Source organism: Notothenia coriiceps, unplaced genomic scaffold (genome assembly GCF_000735185.1).
Source record: "Notothenia coriiceps isolate Sejong01 unplaced genomic scaffold, NC01 NC01_scaffold00037246, whole genome shotgun sequence".
In the NCBI taxonomy this organism is placed as follows: domain Eukaryota; kingdom Metazoa; phylum Chordata; class Actinopteri; order Perciformes; family Nototheniidae; genus Notothenia; species Notothenia coriiceps.
Genome location: NW_011369947.1, coordinates 10,187,205 through 10,202,737, shown reverse-complemented (window position 1 = coordinate 10,202,737; position 15,533 = coordinate 10,187,205). Strand labels below are relative to the sequence as shown.

Sequence of the window (15,533 nt, the reverse complement as noted above, 5' to 3'; positions counted from 1 at the left end):
GGTCTCGGAATCAGAGCCGAAAGCCCCTGACTTTACGCGCGGGAGACGCATCAATTGGGTCTTGGCTTGAGGTTTTACATTATTTACATCCAATCAAACAAGTAAGAACAAAAGAAGCCTTCTGTTGAAATGGATACCGCCAATCAGGTGAGTAAATCTGCAAATTGCAAGACTGCTTTTGGCGCAGAGATGTGTTTGATGGTGGGCTAAATTGGCCAATGTGTTGTTAATTGGTGACAGAAATTACCATTTTATCCTGTGTCCCCATGCAGCTTGCATCTGCGGGCAAGTTTCATGTGCTGAAATTACCTCTGGGATTTATCCGTGTTTTGGAATGGGTGAGTTTTGATGGTTATTGCATGAAATAACTAAGTGTGATACATGTCCGTAAGCGATGATGTTATTACTATCTGCTTTTGACTTCAATTCCTTCATATCTCTTTGCTGCAACTTCAACTTTATCGCATCTGTTGGCTTTTAGGTGCCTTTATATTATCGTTTACCCGCAATCATCTCGGCTTTTTTTCTTTTTACCATGACTAAATGGCTCAAGTGTATGTACGGATTTCTAGCTCCGTCAGACCTACACCCCAGGGGAAACCGCCATAGCTTTTTAATGATGCGTCGTTTGGATGTGTTATGCCAACCCTTCGCGTTTTGCGCTTGTCCACCAAAAATGCTTAATTTTAGCCCAAGTGGAATGATATAACAAGAGTCAATATGTACGGGGTGTCCTAGCTCTCAGTGAATCAAAGCTGTATACCTCTTTCTGTCTGAGTGTATTCTCCCATGTTTAGTGTACAGTGCAGAGAAGCCTTAAGGCAAATAAGAGATAAGTGATTTTCTTTGATGTGAGTTTAGAGAAATTACTGTAACCATGAGGGTATTCAGCTAGTGCACATATATGATGTGTAGACTGTGTGTGACTGTGTGTGTGTGTGTGTGTGTGTGTGTGTGTGTGTGTGGCTCTTGGCCTGTGTGGCACACTGTCAGTGGATGGCATATTCCGCTCCAAAACAGCTGTAAGGTCCCCTCCTCTCCACCATGGACCAAGTCATGCAGAAGCTGTCCTTTGAGATGTGCCCAAACCATTCACTGCGTGTGTGTGTGTGTGTTTTCATGTGTGTGCGAGAGAGAGAAAGATGGGAGGAGAAAGGGAACAACATCGTACAGTTGATTGAGCACATGATGCAAATTATATACATGCCTTTATTGTATGCACCGGTGCATCATCATGGCTGTTCTATTATCTCACACGGGGCACTTTTACAAGTTGTATAAACTCAGCATCTTCCTGAAATGCAGCAAAACTCCGGCTAATGATTGATGAGTCACAAAGAATGAGTCGTCATGAGTCTAATGTAAGGGTCCTCCTCTCATTCGAAACCCAGGACTGACCCACTGTCCTGTGATGCCATCCTCACTACTTTACTGTTCACCACTTTACCACAAACAAATAGGATAGGTAGCAATATCGTATATAACACTTATTATCTATGAAAACATGTTGGTTTGTTTTCATAGTATACCATTAAGAGGTGTATGGGGAACAAGGAATCAAAAATGTAGACTTTAATAAAAGTAGCAGCACACAATTGACAGATATAAAGTATTCTAAATAATTCTAGTGGATTAATCAATTGGTTGAATGAAAGAAAATGTATCACCAACAATTAATCTATTTAAAAATGTTAAACCTATTAGTTTCAGCTTCCAATGTGCTGCTTTTCTCAGTTTTGCATCGTTGTTACAGTAAGTGAATATCTTTGGGTTTCGATGGATACTTTATGACTTTATGTTGGTCCCTGGGGAATTATGATGGTTATTTTACCCCATTTCTAAATGTTTGTAAATGAAAAGATCAAGGACTCGCTCTCTTTAGCTAGAACATGACACGAAGGACTCACAAAGACTCAGATGCACGATTCTTTCTTGATTTCAAAAAATACCTTTTAATATACAAAAAGCTTTTAGGATCAACTAGGACACTCAAAAGTTCACTAGGTTCAACTAATAGTACAAAAATAGTTTACAAAGAAAAAGGTTTCTAGGATACTCAATAGTTCACTAGGTTTGACTAGTATGCTCAAGTTTTACACGAGGGTGTACAGACATGGACTTGGTATAGAGACAAGACGAACCGACAAAAGGAGAACAGGGCTACATATACACACAACGGTTAATGGGGCACAGGTGAAAACAATCATGAGCAGGAGACCACAATCAAGCTGGCAGGTGACACACAACGACAGGAAGTGTAGACACCTGAAAAGAGAAGACAGAGTCAACATCAAAATAAAATGCAAGGCCACAAATAAAAACACAAAAAACACAAAACAATGAACTAACAGAACTCTAACGCTGAAAACTTACAGAACATGTGTTTCTTGACATTTTTCATGAATCTTAGTTAGAAACAAAGGGTAGTCAAACTGATAATAAATGTGTATAGTTTGCATTAGGGCTGCTCAATTAATCGCATTTTAATCGCAATTACGATTTTGGCTTGCAACGATTATGAAAACAACATAATGGAAATAAAAAAAATGTTTTATTGGTTTTTCAGTTGAATTATACTTAAAGTTAAGGGTAATCAACTGTTAAAAACATACTGTTCACATTTCTTTTTTCAATAAATGGATGTTTTCAAAGTAAATGGATAATTTTTTTAATAATCGTGATATCAATTATTGACCCAAATAATCGAGATTATGATTTTTGCCATAATCGAGCAGCCCTAGTTTGCTTGCTTCATTACATCCCAGAACTAAACATATCCTTTGCAAATTATCTGGGAGTCAAAGCTGTCATGCATAGTATGTTGGTGATTGTTCTAATTAATATGAAATACCTATTATTAGGTTTGTCTGAAGAAGGCATACCATCGACATCCTACTCTGATTAATGCAGACTGAATTTGTATTGATGATGAATTACAGATTGGGAGTGGATCACTAGAACAAATTAATACTAGTTATTGCCGTTGTGAGCCTGAATGAGATAGGTCAGCATTTCTCTGCAGTCCTGGATATACAACAAAGCCTTACATGAATACAATACAATTAAACAGATTTTGTTTTCAGCAGGATTGGCAAAATAAGATGCTCGGTTTCTTTGTAAAAAATGTGTAAAAAGTTATTTTCCTCACCTTCTCGTTGTTTCTCTCTCTTTCCTCCATCACATTTTGTGTTATTTCTTTATTGACCTTTCACCTTGGTAATGTGTTACAGGCTGTGACAGATTGTGGCACAATATTCATGATAAACGTTTGTGCGGGATCATAAGCCCACACACGAGAGGAAAACAAGTGATGAAAGGGGGATGACAGATATCACAAGGGACTTGCCAGGTCAAAGATCTGGTTTCCAGCTCTAAAATCACTCACTTTGACAATGAGAATTAGAGCAACAATGAGACTTTTGCACACCTTCCTTAATAACTGTCACACATGTGAAACTTTGGTGACATCTACCAAAACCCATATCATTCAGTCAATATAATCTAAGAAAGTCTGGTATCTTCTAATGTCTCTAATCTTTTAATATTTGATGTCTAATGATACAAAGTACAATTTTAATTCTACTAAAGCTAAGGCTTTCAAAGCTGATTATTAACAATGGATCCAATTCTTACATTTTATGAAAAATGAGTCGCACATTGTGACATACCCCACAGGGAATTACCCTCTGCCTCTAATTTTAGCGTTTTTCTGCGTGTTGTTTTGGTCACATGTCAGCAAAAAAAACTAAAATACAGCAGTTTATCAAAATTAGCAACTAGCCGTTGAAGATTAAGCTCCAAAGAGTCATACTGTATATATATTTTAAGAGTTGGTACCTCAGAGGGAAATGAGTATTGGACCTTAATATGTCAGGTCAGGTGGTGAGTGTCGAAGATGAAATATCTTAATGTTCCCACAAGTAACCAAAACCCCAAAATGCTGGTTTGAATCAGTCCTATTGAATATATTAACTGTAAGGCACAGTTAATTAAATGTTTGGTTGAAAAAAAACAATTTCTCAAATGGTTTAGTGGTCCATCTTTCAGAGCCAGCAACAAGTCATCATTTCCCCCTCTCTAGTCATATCTGAGCTACATTTAACTTATGATGTGATCTTATAATGGGGTTGAGGGTTGTGTTAGTCGTGGAGCTCCTGGATGTGACGCAGCCTTTATTGACTTTAAGCTCAGAGCAGGACCTCCGTGTTCCCGTCAAGCCGGAGACCATGGTCCGCCATCTGTGACTCAGGCAGAGAAAGGTTGGCCTGTCTTCTCCTGTAGGTGGATGTGTCTTCTCAAACAACACACACCAACACAGTACATGGAAGAGCACAGGTGGCAAGAGAGTGTGTACGAGGACAAGAGCCTGAAGAAACAGGAAAGACACACTGTATTCATTTGACTATTGTTATAACTGAGATTATTCCAGACGAGGAAATAATATTAGGGACAAAAACAACTCAAAACTATATTTTCTATTTGCTGAATTAAAATGTAATTAGAAATACATTTATTATTTGTACATGCATTTTGAAGAGAATTGATTATATACTTAATTGTATTAAACAATAACTGAAATTGTACCTTGAATGGTTAAAAAGGTACAATTTCATAAATAGCAATATAATACTTTTTTTTTTATCATGCCTGAAACTCCATAAATTAGATATGGCCTTAATTACACAGTATGGTCTACATGCTAACATTTCCAAATCAATTAAAATAAACAACATTTTAATTTATGTCATATATAAATGTATATTTACTGTTTTCCTATCAAATCTAAAATATATTGCTTGGAGATTTAATAGAATGAAAGTAAATAAAAGTATACCTAATTGAGTATTTAGGATTTACTAACCTGAGATAAGGTTTTCTTCTGTAAAACATATTGGTAAAAATCATATCTTTGTCCCTTTCTCAATTTCTAACTCAATACTTAAAATAGGGCGTTTCTGTAAAGTCAAAGTCCTTAATCTGGCTCTTTAATTTACCTTCTAAAAGTGAAACATAAGGACGGAGATGATTTTGGATCATCTTTAATGTAACACCATACAAAAACACAAACACAGTAGGGTGGCATTATATTTCTGATGGGTGTCCCCAGCTTAATAAGTGCAGTGACTGTCCCAGGGCACATGACTCGGGATCCAGCTGGGTCACAGGGCTTAGTAGCCGGTGAAACCCTATGGAGAGAAAAGGAGCACCAAGAAGGGACACTGTTGCAAATATAAAATGGAGATTTTCTGTGATGGTCAGTGAAGCTTACAGAGGGAGGGAGCAGAGAGATAGTGGGAGAGATGAATCTGGGCTATGCAGGGCACAAAGCGCTCCCCGTGCAGGAAGGGATTAGCTGCCGCTAAATGAGCTACTGATTTGTGTTCTGTGGAGCTGCTACTGAAGCAAAGACCAGGCAGCTTTCACATGAAGGCTTGTGTTTGTCACGTCTTTGTGTCACTGTAAGTAGTTTGGATTTCACACAAAGAGCCATTATCCAAATCATCGGAAAAAGCACATCTGTAGAAGTATTTTTGCCCCATCAACAGCGCTTCAGTTAGGTTGACAACCCTTCATTACTCTGATGTCAGAGTTCCATTTAAATGTGCTTTTGTCTGCACTGTCCACAATCCGAATCTCAATTTGTTCTTTGTTTTTGGGACTCAACACTGGCGTTGTAAAATTGCTCATGTTTTCACACTAGCACTGAGAGTAAGACTGTGTGTGTTGTGCGTGTGTGTGTATGTGTGTGTGTGTGTGTGTGTGTGTGTGTGTGTGTGTGTGTGTGTGTGTGCGCGCGCGCACGTGCGTGCGTGCGTGCGTGCGTGCGTGCGTGCGTGTGTTTGAGAACTGTGGCTAATGCTTCTGGCTGAGTGGAGGAAGTGAGTTATTTTTGCACTATTCGCATACATAGGCTACACACATTACAGGCTCACATCCAGGCCCTTAAACATATAGATTAATGCACACATGCGCAGAGAGATTACACACTATGTAACACACATGCAGCCATGCACACACAAACATTGACATGTACTGTTAGTGAATGGAAATACTGAATGAATACACAACACATAACACATGCTTCTACTACATGAACAGAAGCNATGCAGACTGTGGCTTATCTGAGCAAACAAATGGCGGAAAAAAAGTGACAGAAGAAGCGAGAGAATAAATACTCCCCCCTAATTTTCACAAACACCCCCAGATAAACATCTCTCCTTCTCTCTGTACGTCTTCATACTCTGCGGCTCTCTGCGGCAGCTGCCTCCTCTCCCTGTGATTTTCGGCTCGGGTTTAGCCCCTCTCATTTCTGGCTGGGGCCTTTGAACAGGAGAGCGTGGCATTGTGAAAGGAGGGTGGGTGCTAAGCCCCGCGCCCCGTGTGTTTATCTGCCTCTCCCAGCTGGGCTCCTCAGGGAACAAGAGATAGACGGAGGGAGAGAGAGACAGAGACAAAGAGAAGCCAGGGTACAGGAATGAAAACTGAATGCAGTGCAAAACACAAGCTCTGAAACATCTCCCTGTTTGCCCCCTTCTCCACTGACCTACATGGCGTTGACGATCACAATGTGTGAATATCAGAATTTGCTTTCAGACCAATGTAAGGTTTAATGAATACACCTTGTTATATTTTAATTCAGGTGGGTGGATAAGGTTGCATGGTTTCTGTCTGAGGAGATGTAAATGTTTCTCAGCAGCACTGGAAAAAATACTTTTCCAAAAACAAGATAAACAATAATAAAAACAGGGTGATTTCACTTTAAATAAGTAAAAAAATCTGCCAATAGAACAAGTGAACATTTGCTTGGTAAGAGAACTTGAAATAAGAAGGGATATTTAGATCAATCCGATCTTATAATTAGCTGGGAGAACTAATTTTGAACTATATTTGACCCGAATCAGGAAATGTTGTGTTACAATATAAGCCGCAAATACTCAAAAGTTTTCTGTTTTCTGATGTTAGTTGGTGATTTTCTAATAAATGTGTAAACAAATATTTGTTTCATCTGAGATACAACTCAAAATAAGATTGTTTGACTTAACAAGATGATGCATTGTCTAAAAACAAGACCCGATATCTCACTGCAGTGTTACTTCTGAAGTTATTGTTTCTTATATCAGGTGTAAAGATATTCTGACTAGATATTAGACAAATATACTTGGCAAGATTTCAAGTTTTTGTAGTGAGGGTTGGAGGCATGAATAAAGATATGAATGACAGCTGTGGAAGAGCGGAGGCTGCCTGCGGATTATGAAACAGATCCTCAGGCTTCAGGGCTTTACCAGCAGAAATCAGACTTGGTTTAATACAAACAGCCCTCCATTGTAAAACAGGGGAAAGTGAAGGGAAAGACTGAGGATTTAAGGAATGGTGACTCCGTATGATTACGAACATTCGACTGTAAAGTAAACACATCATTCAGCTGATTGAACAAGAGGAGAAAGCGGAGGAGGCTTGGAGGTGAGGATCCCGTCAAGTGGCAGACAAACTAAAAGGTGCGTTCTCTGATGATCTGCACTTGACTTTTTCGCAAACGGGACAAAAATGGCCACACACACATGGTCCACCTGCTATATTCAAGTGGATAGGAATTGTTACAATGTCGAGTGGCTGCGTTTGCGAGGAGAAAAACACTGAGGGGGAAATATCTAGGACACTCTTTATGAAGACAGAAAGATTAAACATCCCTTTCAAATTGCTTATCTTATGCTATCATTTAAAATTAAACTCCACTTAAAAACCACACAAACCATCTGTATGGAGTGTGTTCTTCAGGGAGCAGAAAAGCATGCAGGCAGGACAATCTTTTGGATTTTAGGATATTCGAGAAGGACGTATTCGTTTTGATAATTTTCTCATTTTGGAGGGATCTGACTCGGTCATGTTGAGCTCCAAAAGATTTCCAGATGAACTTAAATTCGACCTGAATCAATTGAAAGTAACAACAGAAAGTATCTGCACTAACGGGATGTGGTATTGTAAATGCAATCACCATTAGCTTAAAGCTAAAGTTAACAGGATGGTTTTAGGATCCTTTTCCTGTTTTTGTAAGTTCTAAATAGCTGCTATCAAAAGCATTTTTTTGTGTTAATGTTCTGTAAATAAGTTCATGTCTGCTTACCTGTTACCCCATTGGCAACCCTGCACATCAAGCCGTTTTCCACTGATTTCCTGGCCAGATTGTCAATGATGCGTTGTGTTTTCTAGCCACATGAACCCATACCTGCCTGATCCATAGGTTGATGATTCTCTGCCTGTTGTCTTTTTGTCTAATTTTGACATTTGCCTGCGTTTTGATTCAAGTCAATGTAAACGTTGATCTCAACCTGTCTGTCTGTCCGTCTGTCCGTGTGTCTGGCTGTCTGTGTGTCTGTGTGTCTGTGTGTCTGTGTGTCTGTCTGTCTGTCTGTCTGTCTGTCTGTCTGTCCGTCTGTCTGTCGCTTTATGATTAATTTTTTGTTTTGGCGCACTTAGCTGTTTTAAGTCCGGTGGTGATCTTTCTTCATGTAACATGCTTCTGTTCATGTAGTAGAAGCATGTGTTATGTGTTGTGTATTCATTCAGTATTTCCATTCACTAACAGTACATGTCAATGTTTGTGTGTGCATGGCTGCANAATAGAGAGGGTTGTGTTTTCTGACACTTGGTGAGTTCCCTTGAACACCGATCATGCAAAATGCACTTTTGTTCGTCTTTTATACATGAATATGTGTCCCCGGTGTTCAAGGGAACTCACCAAGTGTCAGAAAACACAACCCTCTCTATTTTCCTCCATACCCAAATCTCTTAAAAAGGGGCTGCAACGGATCTGATACAGACTGATCCAGATTTGAACACTTCTATGACGTCACAGAAGTGGCGCTACGGCTATTGGGCCAACTCCACCAATCAGGAGGAGACAGCCACGGACATTGCCGTTCGAAAGCGCTGGAGACGCTGTAGTACATATGCCAGGCCTGTAGATGGTGCTGTTCTCACAGAATCAGCCCATGAAAAGACAGTGTTACATTGAGCGAAATGAAGAATGGCTAAAATGCATGATCTGTTTGGTATTTTGAAAAATAAAAAGTGTAAATATGCCTTATATAGGTATGGCCCTACAATATATTATTCAAATATAGCATGATAGGTCCACTTTAAGTTATCTGCCTGTCAATGTGAAGAGAACAAATATGGTTAAGTTTTAATAATACCCACTGATCCCTTTTGTTAAGATAATTTTGTATGAATTGTGCTTTGATTTAAATCCCTCTTTGAGGTTGTAATCGTTAAAATAAATAAATCGATGCACTTAAATCTGCTCTGCATGGAGATTTGATGAATAGATTAAATTAAATTATAGCATTTGTCCACAAGGGGGCATACACTACCTGATTATAAATGTTGTGACTGACATGTTTCTAACTTCTAACTCTTATATATGTCACATAAAGACTCAGTAGGGACTGTATTTTCTTATATATTTCAATATTTGATTTTGTTCATTTAAGAGAACATGTGTTTGTTAAAAAACAGTTGATTCAGGCCACGAGCAGACACATTTTAAAGTTTGGCAATGTCATCTGCATAGTGGTGGATTTGCATCATAACTGATCATAAGTCAGATAGATTGTAACACCAATGAAGTACCTTAACCCTAACCCTCACACTTTTGGCATTTAATAAGTTAATTTTGTTTTACTAAGTACATATGTATACATTGTGAATGCAAACACATGCTTGCTACAAACATGCACACTTCATCTCTTCAATGACAGGCTCACAGCTACTGCCAGAGTGAGTGTAAACAGTGCTGCTGCATGATCTTGTAATGTTGATGCTTATTACATGGCGCCCTCCAGAGGCTGAGGGCGTTCAAACTACAGAGATATCTCTTCTCCAGCTGCTGGCAAGCCTCAAGTCCAGCTGCCTGTAATATGGGAGAGGGGAGGCTTGAGCTAACCTGGCATCAGGTCTGATTATGGTGATTATGCTTGTGAGAAGGCTTCAGGCTATTGGAGCCTTGTATAGAAAACTGAGCTGAGAGAGCATATTAAGGGCAGAGGGTATGTGTGTGTCTCGGATCATATGTGCATGCTCGGTCATGTATGATGATAGTAATGGAAGATCCTTACTTTGGGTTCAAGTCATCCACTTTTAACTGGAGACACAGAAAGACTTTGAGAACCTGCTGTCTGTACTGGCAGTCACTCAGTAAACCATTCAATTGTCCTTATTGGTCCTTTGTTTCGTCTCATATCTCATCTGACTTCACCATTGTTTTTACCTTAAAATGTGATGTGGCAGATATTGGCCCAATGCTAGATCTCAATTATTGTTTCAAAAAGTCTGATACATAAAGTTGTGTCAAATTCTGTTTTCCAATCAATTCCCGTTTCCTTGAACTTTATCTAAAGAGTAGACCAAGCCCTAACCAATGATAGCATAGCTATGGGAAATTGCACACAAGAGTAGAACATCAAATAAATGTGTCATTATTGAAAATGCATTTGAAGTTCAAACTTTCGAGGTGAAAACATCACATTCCTCACATCCGTTTGATTTACATCCTCTTACCTTAGATATGGCTTTACCCTGCACTTACTAACATTCAGTTCTGTTTCCTGCTGTTCAAGTGGTATCACGGCCATTTCGGCTCAAGTTTATTCAGCTTGTTGCACCCTCATACTGTATCTGTTCTGCCTAAAGAAAAAACTGTGGCCCGATAATGAGAGTTCAGTCATCCTTCTCTAATACATTGCTTATGCGTATTGTATCAGTCATTACAATTCATACACACGTCCACGAATAAAGAATACGAATAATGTCAAATGTTTTTTTTTATTTTAACCTTAAAAGTCTGCTGGAATCATCATCAGGTGCCAGAGGAGGAGGACAAACAGTGATGTCTTCCTCTGGACCCCCGGACTCTGTCCTGATTCAGCTCAGCCCACACACACTCTCTGCAGCTATTATAGTCCATGTGCTGATGTGGCCAAAAGGCTATCAGCTGGTTTTAAATTGGCCTGAGATGCTAAATGTTTAAAATGGGGGACTGCTGACACTCACTATTCGACACTTGGGTCTGTTACTAGGAATTCATTCAAGGACAGTTTCATGTTTTATGTGGCTCATTGTGTAAGGACATTTTGTTAGGAGGGTATAAGTAACTAAAACACCTGCTGTGTGATCATTTAACAATAATGTTTTTTCCAAGGAGTGTGTTGGTCCAATCTGCTCATCCATTGCCAACTGCTTTTTTGTTCTTTCTTTGTGCAGCTTTTTGCCATTTTTGCATTTGCAACATGTGGGGGCTACTCTGGGCAGCTGCGTGTCAGTGTGGACTGCATGGAGAAGGCCAGAAGCAACCTCAGCATCGGCATCGACTTTGCTTATCCTTTCAGGTGAGAGGTCTTCATTCATTGTTTTATAGTTTGACGTCATGAGTATGAACCTGTGCATGATAACGTGACCCCCAATGGGACTTTATTTACTTAAATAATGTTTTTACTGGCGGTGAAATAATCATTGCATCTCTAGATATATAATTCCTTACAGCTGCACTCTGTATAAAATCAAATACAATGATTAACTTACTGTTCTCATCTGCAAATAACTACTTTTATCAAATGCTTTAAGGTCAAATGTATACATTTCGGAAGATGTCATGCAAGAGCTAAAGACAGGGAAGATATGAATAGATTGCTGTGTCATCTTTTACTAGGACCTCCTGGTTAAACATATACAAGAGTGCTATTGATACCAATTTGTAAAGTGAATAGGATTTGACCACTGCACTTCCCTCTGTGTGTTTCAGGTTGCACCAGGTGTCCTTTGAAGCTCCCGCGTGTGAAGGCATTAGAAACGAGCGTGTGTTCCTCATCGGAGACTTTTCATCGTCTGCAGAGTTTTTTGTCACCATTGCGGTCTTTGCCTTCCTCTATTCCCTCATGGCCACCATTGTCTACATCTTCTTTCAGAACATGTACCGTGAAAACAACCGAGGACCTCTCATTGTGAGTACAGTGGATCTTAGGTTTTAGTGTTAGTTACTGTTGGGAAAATACTGAATGTAATCTTCCAATATCAGAGTAGCACATGATAACGAAGGCCCAACTGTAGCTGCGTACGTAACCGGATGTATGATTACCTAGAAGAGCGTCAGGACACACTGCATATGATAGCTATATGACAACGATTAACATGATGATTCAGCCTCTTTGGAGATAGGCATATGACTGTCATGTTTATTGCTTACGCAGGCCTTATAATCTGAACAAAACATTGTATACTGCTTTAAACCGGTATTCCTCCATCTTGTGACTGTGTAACACCCTCTCTTGTATATAAGGCATGTGAAGGACAATATTCGGGGAACTATTTGTCCCATGCAGCTCTGTATGTGATGACTACTTCCATTCTTGCAAGGATAATAAATACATGTATCCTGATATTGAAGCTCAAGCCGGTGACGAGTGATATTTGTCCTAACAGTTACTCACATTGTATAATCTTACTCTTGAGTTTAATTGTTCTATACCCTGTCTCATCTCTCTTTCTCGCCGTCAGGACTTTGTAGTGACAGTGGTGTTCTCCTTCATGTGGCTGGTCAGTTCCTCCGCCTGGGCCAAAGCTCTGTCTGATGTGAAAACAGCCACTGATCCAGATGAGGTGCAGTTCCTCATCTCTGCCTGCAAAATCCAGTCTAACAAGTGCGGCTCTGTGCATGGACCGCGCTGGTCGGGTCTCAACACCTCAGTGGTAGGTTCGCAGGATGTTTGACCCACACACTGCGCATGAATACATAAATCAACCAGAAAAAGGCAATGAAAATAATTAAAGTAGTTGAAATACTGATACAGTCGTAGTGGAAAAGTCAGTTACACACTTTTACGTTGAAATGCTGAACCTTACGTTTTTAAGTGTACGCCCTGTGAAGTTGAATTACTGAAAGGAGTTGAAATGTACGCTTAAGTAAACATTTTTGTATTGAGTAGGAGATTTGAGTTGATGTTGAAATCCTGAAGGAAAGTGTTGGAACAAAAATAAAGAAGTGGGCTGAAGTGTTGAAACTGATGGCAGTTGGTGTAACTTCTGTATAAACTGTGGAAATAGTTCAAACGGAAAAAGGTTTCTCTGTCGTTCAAACATGATCACCTGATAGGGTGAAAGTGTGCAATTAAACCTTATGTACACGAGTTTGGGGATTGACAGATTACATGTACCAGGATTATGTATTTAGATACAAAAATGTATTATTTGAATTGTTGGTGTATATGCTACTGCCTGAATATGCTTTATGACAGGCAGGTTTTCCTATAAATAAAACACTGAGCAGAGGAAACATTTTTGATTATAATTTTCTCATTGTTATTTGCATTGCATTTGATATTCGGCTTCAACAAGATACATTACTTTAATATTAATGTTCCTCCCAAACATGATGACATGCTTTATCAAATGCAATGCAATACAAAAGAGAATAGAACCTTCGAAAAGAAGATCCAAGATATTGAGTTTATTGTCATTGCATGTTAAACAAAACAAAATTATCTTTGTTGGCAATCAACTCCACTTAGTGGCATGTATACATATATTAAAATGGGAAATATAGACATGTAGTAGAGGAGTTTGAATGAATCACTACTAAAGAACCTGAGCCTTTTTTCCACATTTGAATGACGTTTCTATGTTTTGTTGATTAATGAAATTGGTAGGAAAATAAGTAGAAATAAGAACTTTTTAACTAAGTAGCATTTTCTAACTTTAAAAATATTGCTTTGTCTTATTCCCCTTCAGGTTTTTGGGTTCCTCAACTTCGTTCTATGGGCAGGGAACATCTGGTTTGTCTTTAAGGAGACCGGTTGGCACAAGGGTGCTTCGAGGTTAGCAGACGGGGCATCAGAGAAACAGGCGGGCACCTTTAACCAGCAGCAGACCTACAACCAGGGAAGATTTGACCAATCAGGGAGCTACAACACCCAGGGCAACTACGACCAGCCGTCTGAGTACAGCCAGGTGGGCGGGCCAACCTCCTTCTCCAACCAGATGTAGCCGTGCCTTTTCCTATAGCGGGCACTTCTGCATTACAAATAGGGCAATCAGGGGAGGATCAGAGAGGAGGTAGGTTTGTCAAAAAACTAAGAAAAAAAGGCATTAAGGGTGTCACCTATTGTGTATATAAGAATTGTTGGGTATTGTAAAAAAAAAAGATTGGATAGAGTCTTTTACTCTTTATCTGTCAGAGGTGTTGTTTGCTAAATGTCGTATTTGTCGTTGTTTCAAAACTGAAGGTGTCTTTGTGCTTGGGGGATGTATTTTTGTGGTTAAGTGGTTTGCCCTGTTGTGAAAGGGAAAAGTGCTCTGTGTTCGTATCATTCTTCAAGTTGGCAAAACAGTGTTGACTCAGTGCATTATATCTGTGCTAATATGCTCTATGTGAAATTATTTCAAAAACATTATCTCTCTGAAAGTTTACAACAATCACACTGCCCTGACTTATTACTGACATTTTATTTAAGATCTATACTATTACTTTTTTTCTTATCTAAGTATAACTATGTTTTGATCATGGGTATTTCTAATTCAGATTCAGAAAGTAATTTAGTGGCACGTGTGTATATCTTATATTTGCTTGAAACAAATACATTCCAACCCAAATCTGACATTGATCCTGTCAGACTGCAGGTACCAGCAATGACTTTAAAGTAGGGATGTATATAACAAAAGTATGCAACCATTGCAGGATGTTGTTTCTATTCCCATGGTTTCCTCTTTATCATTGCATCTCACAGACTACGCCACACTGTCATTTTGTCAATCTAAAGAGGGAGATTGCCTCACTTCATGTTTACAAGTGTCCTCTCCTGCTCGATACTGTGACTGTTTTCTATGCTATCCTCAGAGCACTGGGACACTATAACCATATACGTTATACCTCGCTAAAGCATGACCAGAGAAACGCTTAAGCCCAGCGAAAAAGCACATCCATACCACAGTGATAACAGCGAATCGTGGGCTCATCTGTACATAACCACTACTGAGCTTTTGTTGACTTTAAATAACAATCCAGATTTGTATAAATAAAAAAACAACTGTGCATTAATATGGTTTATTCCAAGATAATGCTGTTTGTTATCATTAATATGAAATGTGCAACCCTGTTTCTTGACCTCCTAAGCATGTGGCTTGAATCAGTGTAATAAAGCAGATTGAATATTCATGTATGTATAATAGTCTGACATTCATGATAAATGTGTAGGGGTCTATATTCTGACAATCACAATTACTTTATGAGTGTGGGTATTTTACAGGCATTCATGCTATTAAAGATGCACATATTTGCATAAATAACCTGTTTGCATGCCTCAACTCTTTAATTCTCTGATATGTATGAAAACTAACATTGAACTGTGAAAAATAATATTTTTTTTAATGCTTCTTTAATGTTGAATGACTTGTCTCTAAGACACCCATGAACACATCTCTGGCTAACACCGTTGCTTTTGCAGATGTGAAAAACTCGGTTTTACGGATCTGCCGAACAAAGCACT

At 39.0% G+C, this 15,533-nt stretch overlaps 1 protein-coding gene across 1 annotated transcript; it reads left to right on the top strand.

Moving 5' to 3' along the window:
• Window positions 1-82: 82 nt before the first annotated feature.
• Window positions 83-15,297, top strand: LOC104965753 (synaptoporin-like). The gene is made up of 6 exons (XM_010794764.1): window positions 83-147; window positions 273-338; window positions 11,260-11,384; window positions 11,798-11,996; window positions 12,550-12,741; window positions 13,780-15,297. Exons 1-6 carry the CDS (start codon window positions 130-132, stop codon window positions 14,032-14,034), a joined length of 855 nt encoding a protein of 284 aa, XP_010793066.1. The 5' UTR covers window positions 83-129; the 3' UTR covers window positions 14,035-15,297.
• The last annotated feature ends 236 nt before the right edge of the window (window positions 15,298-15,533 follow it).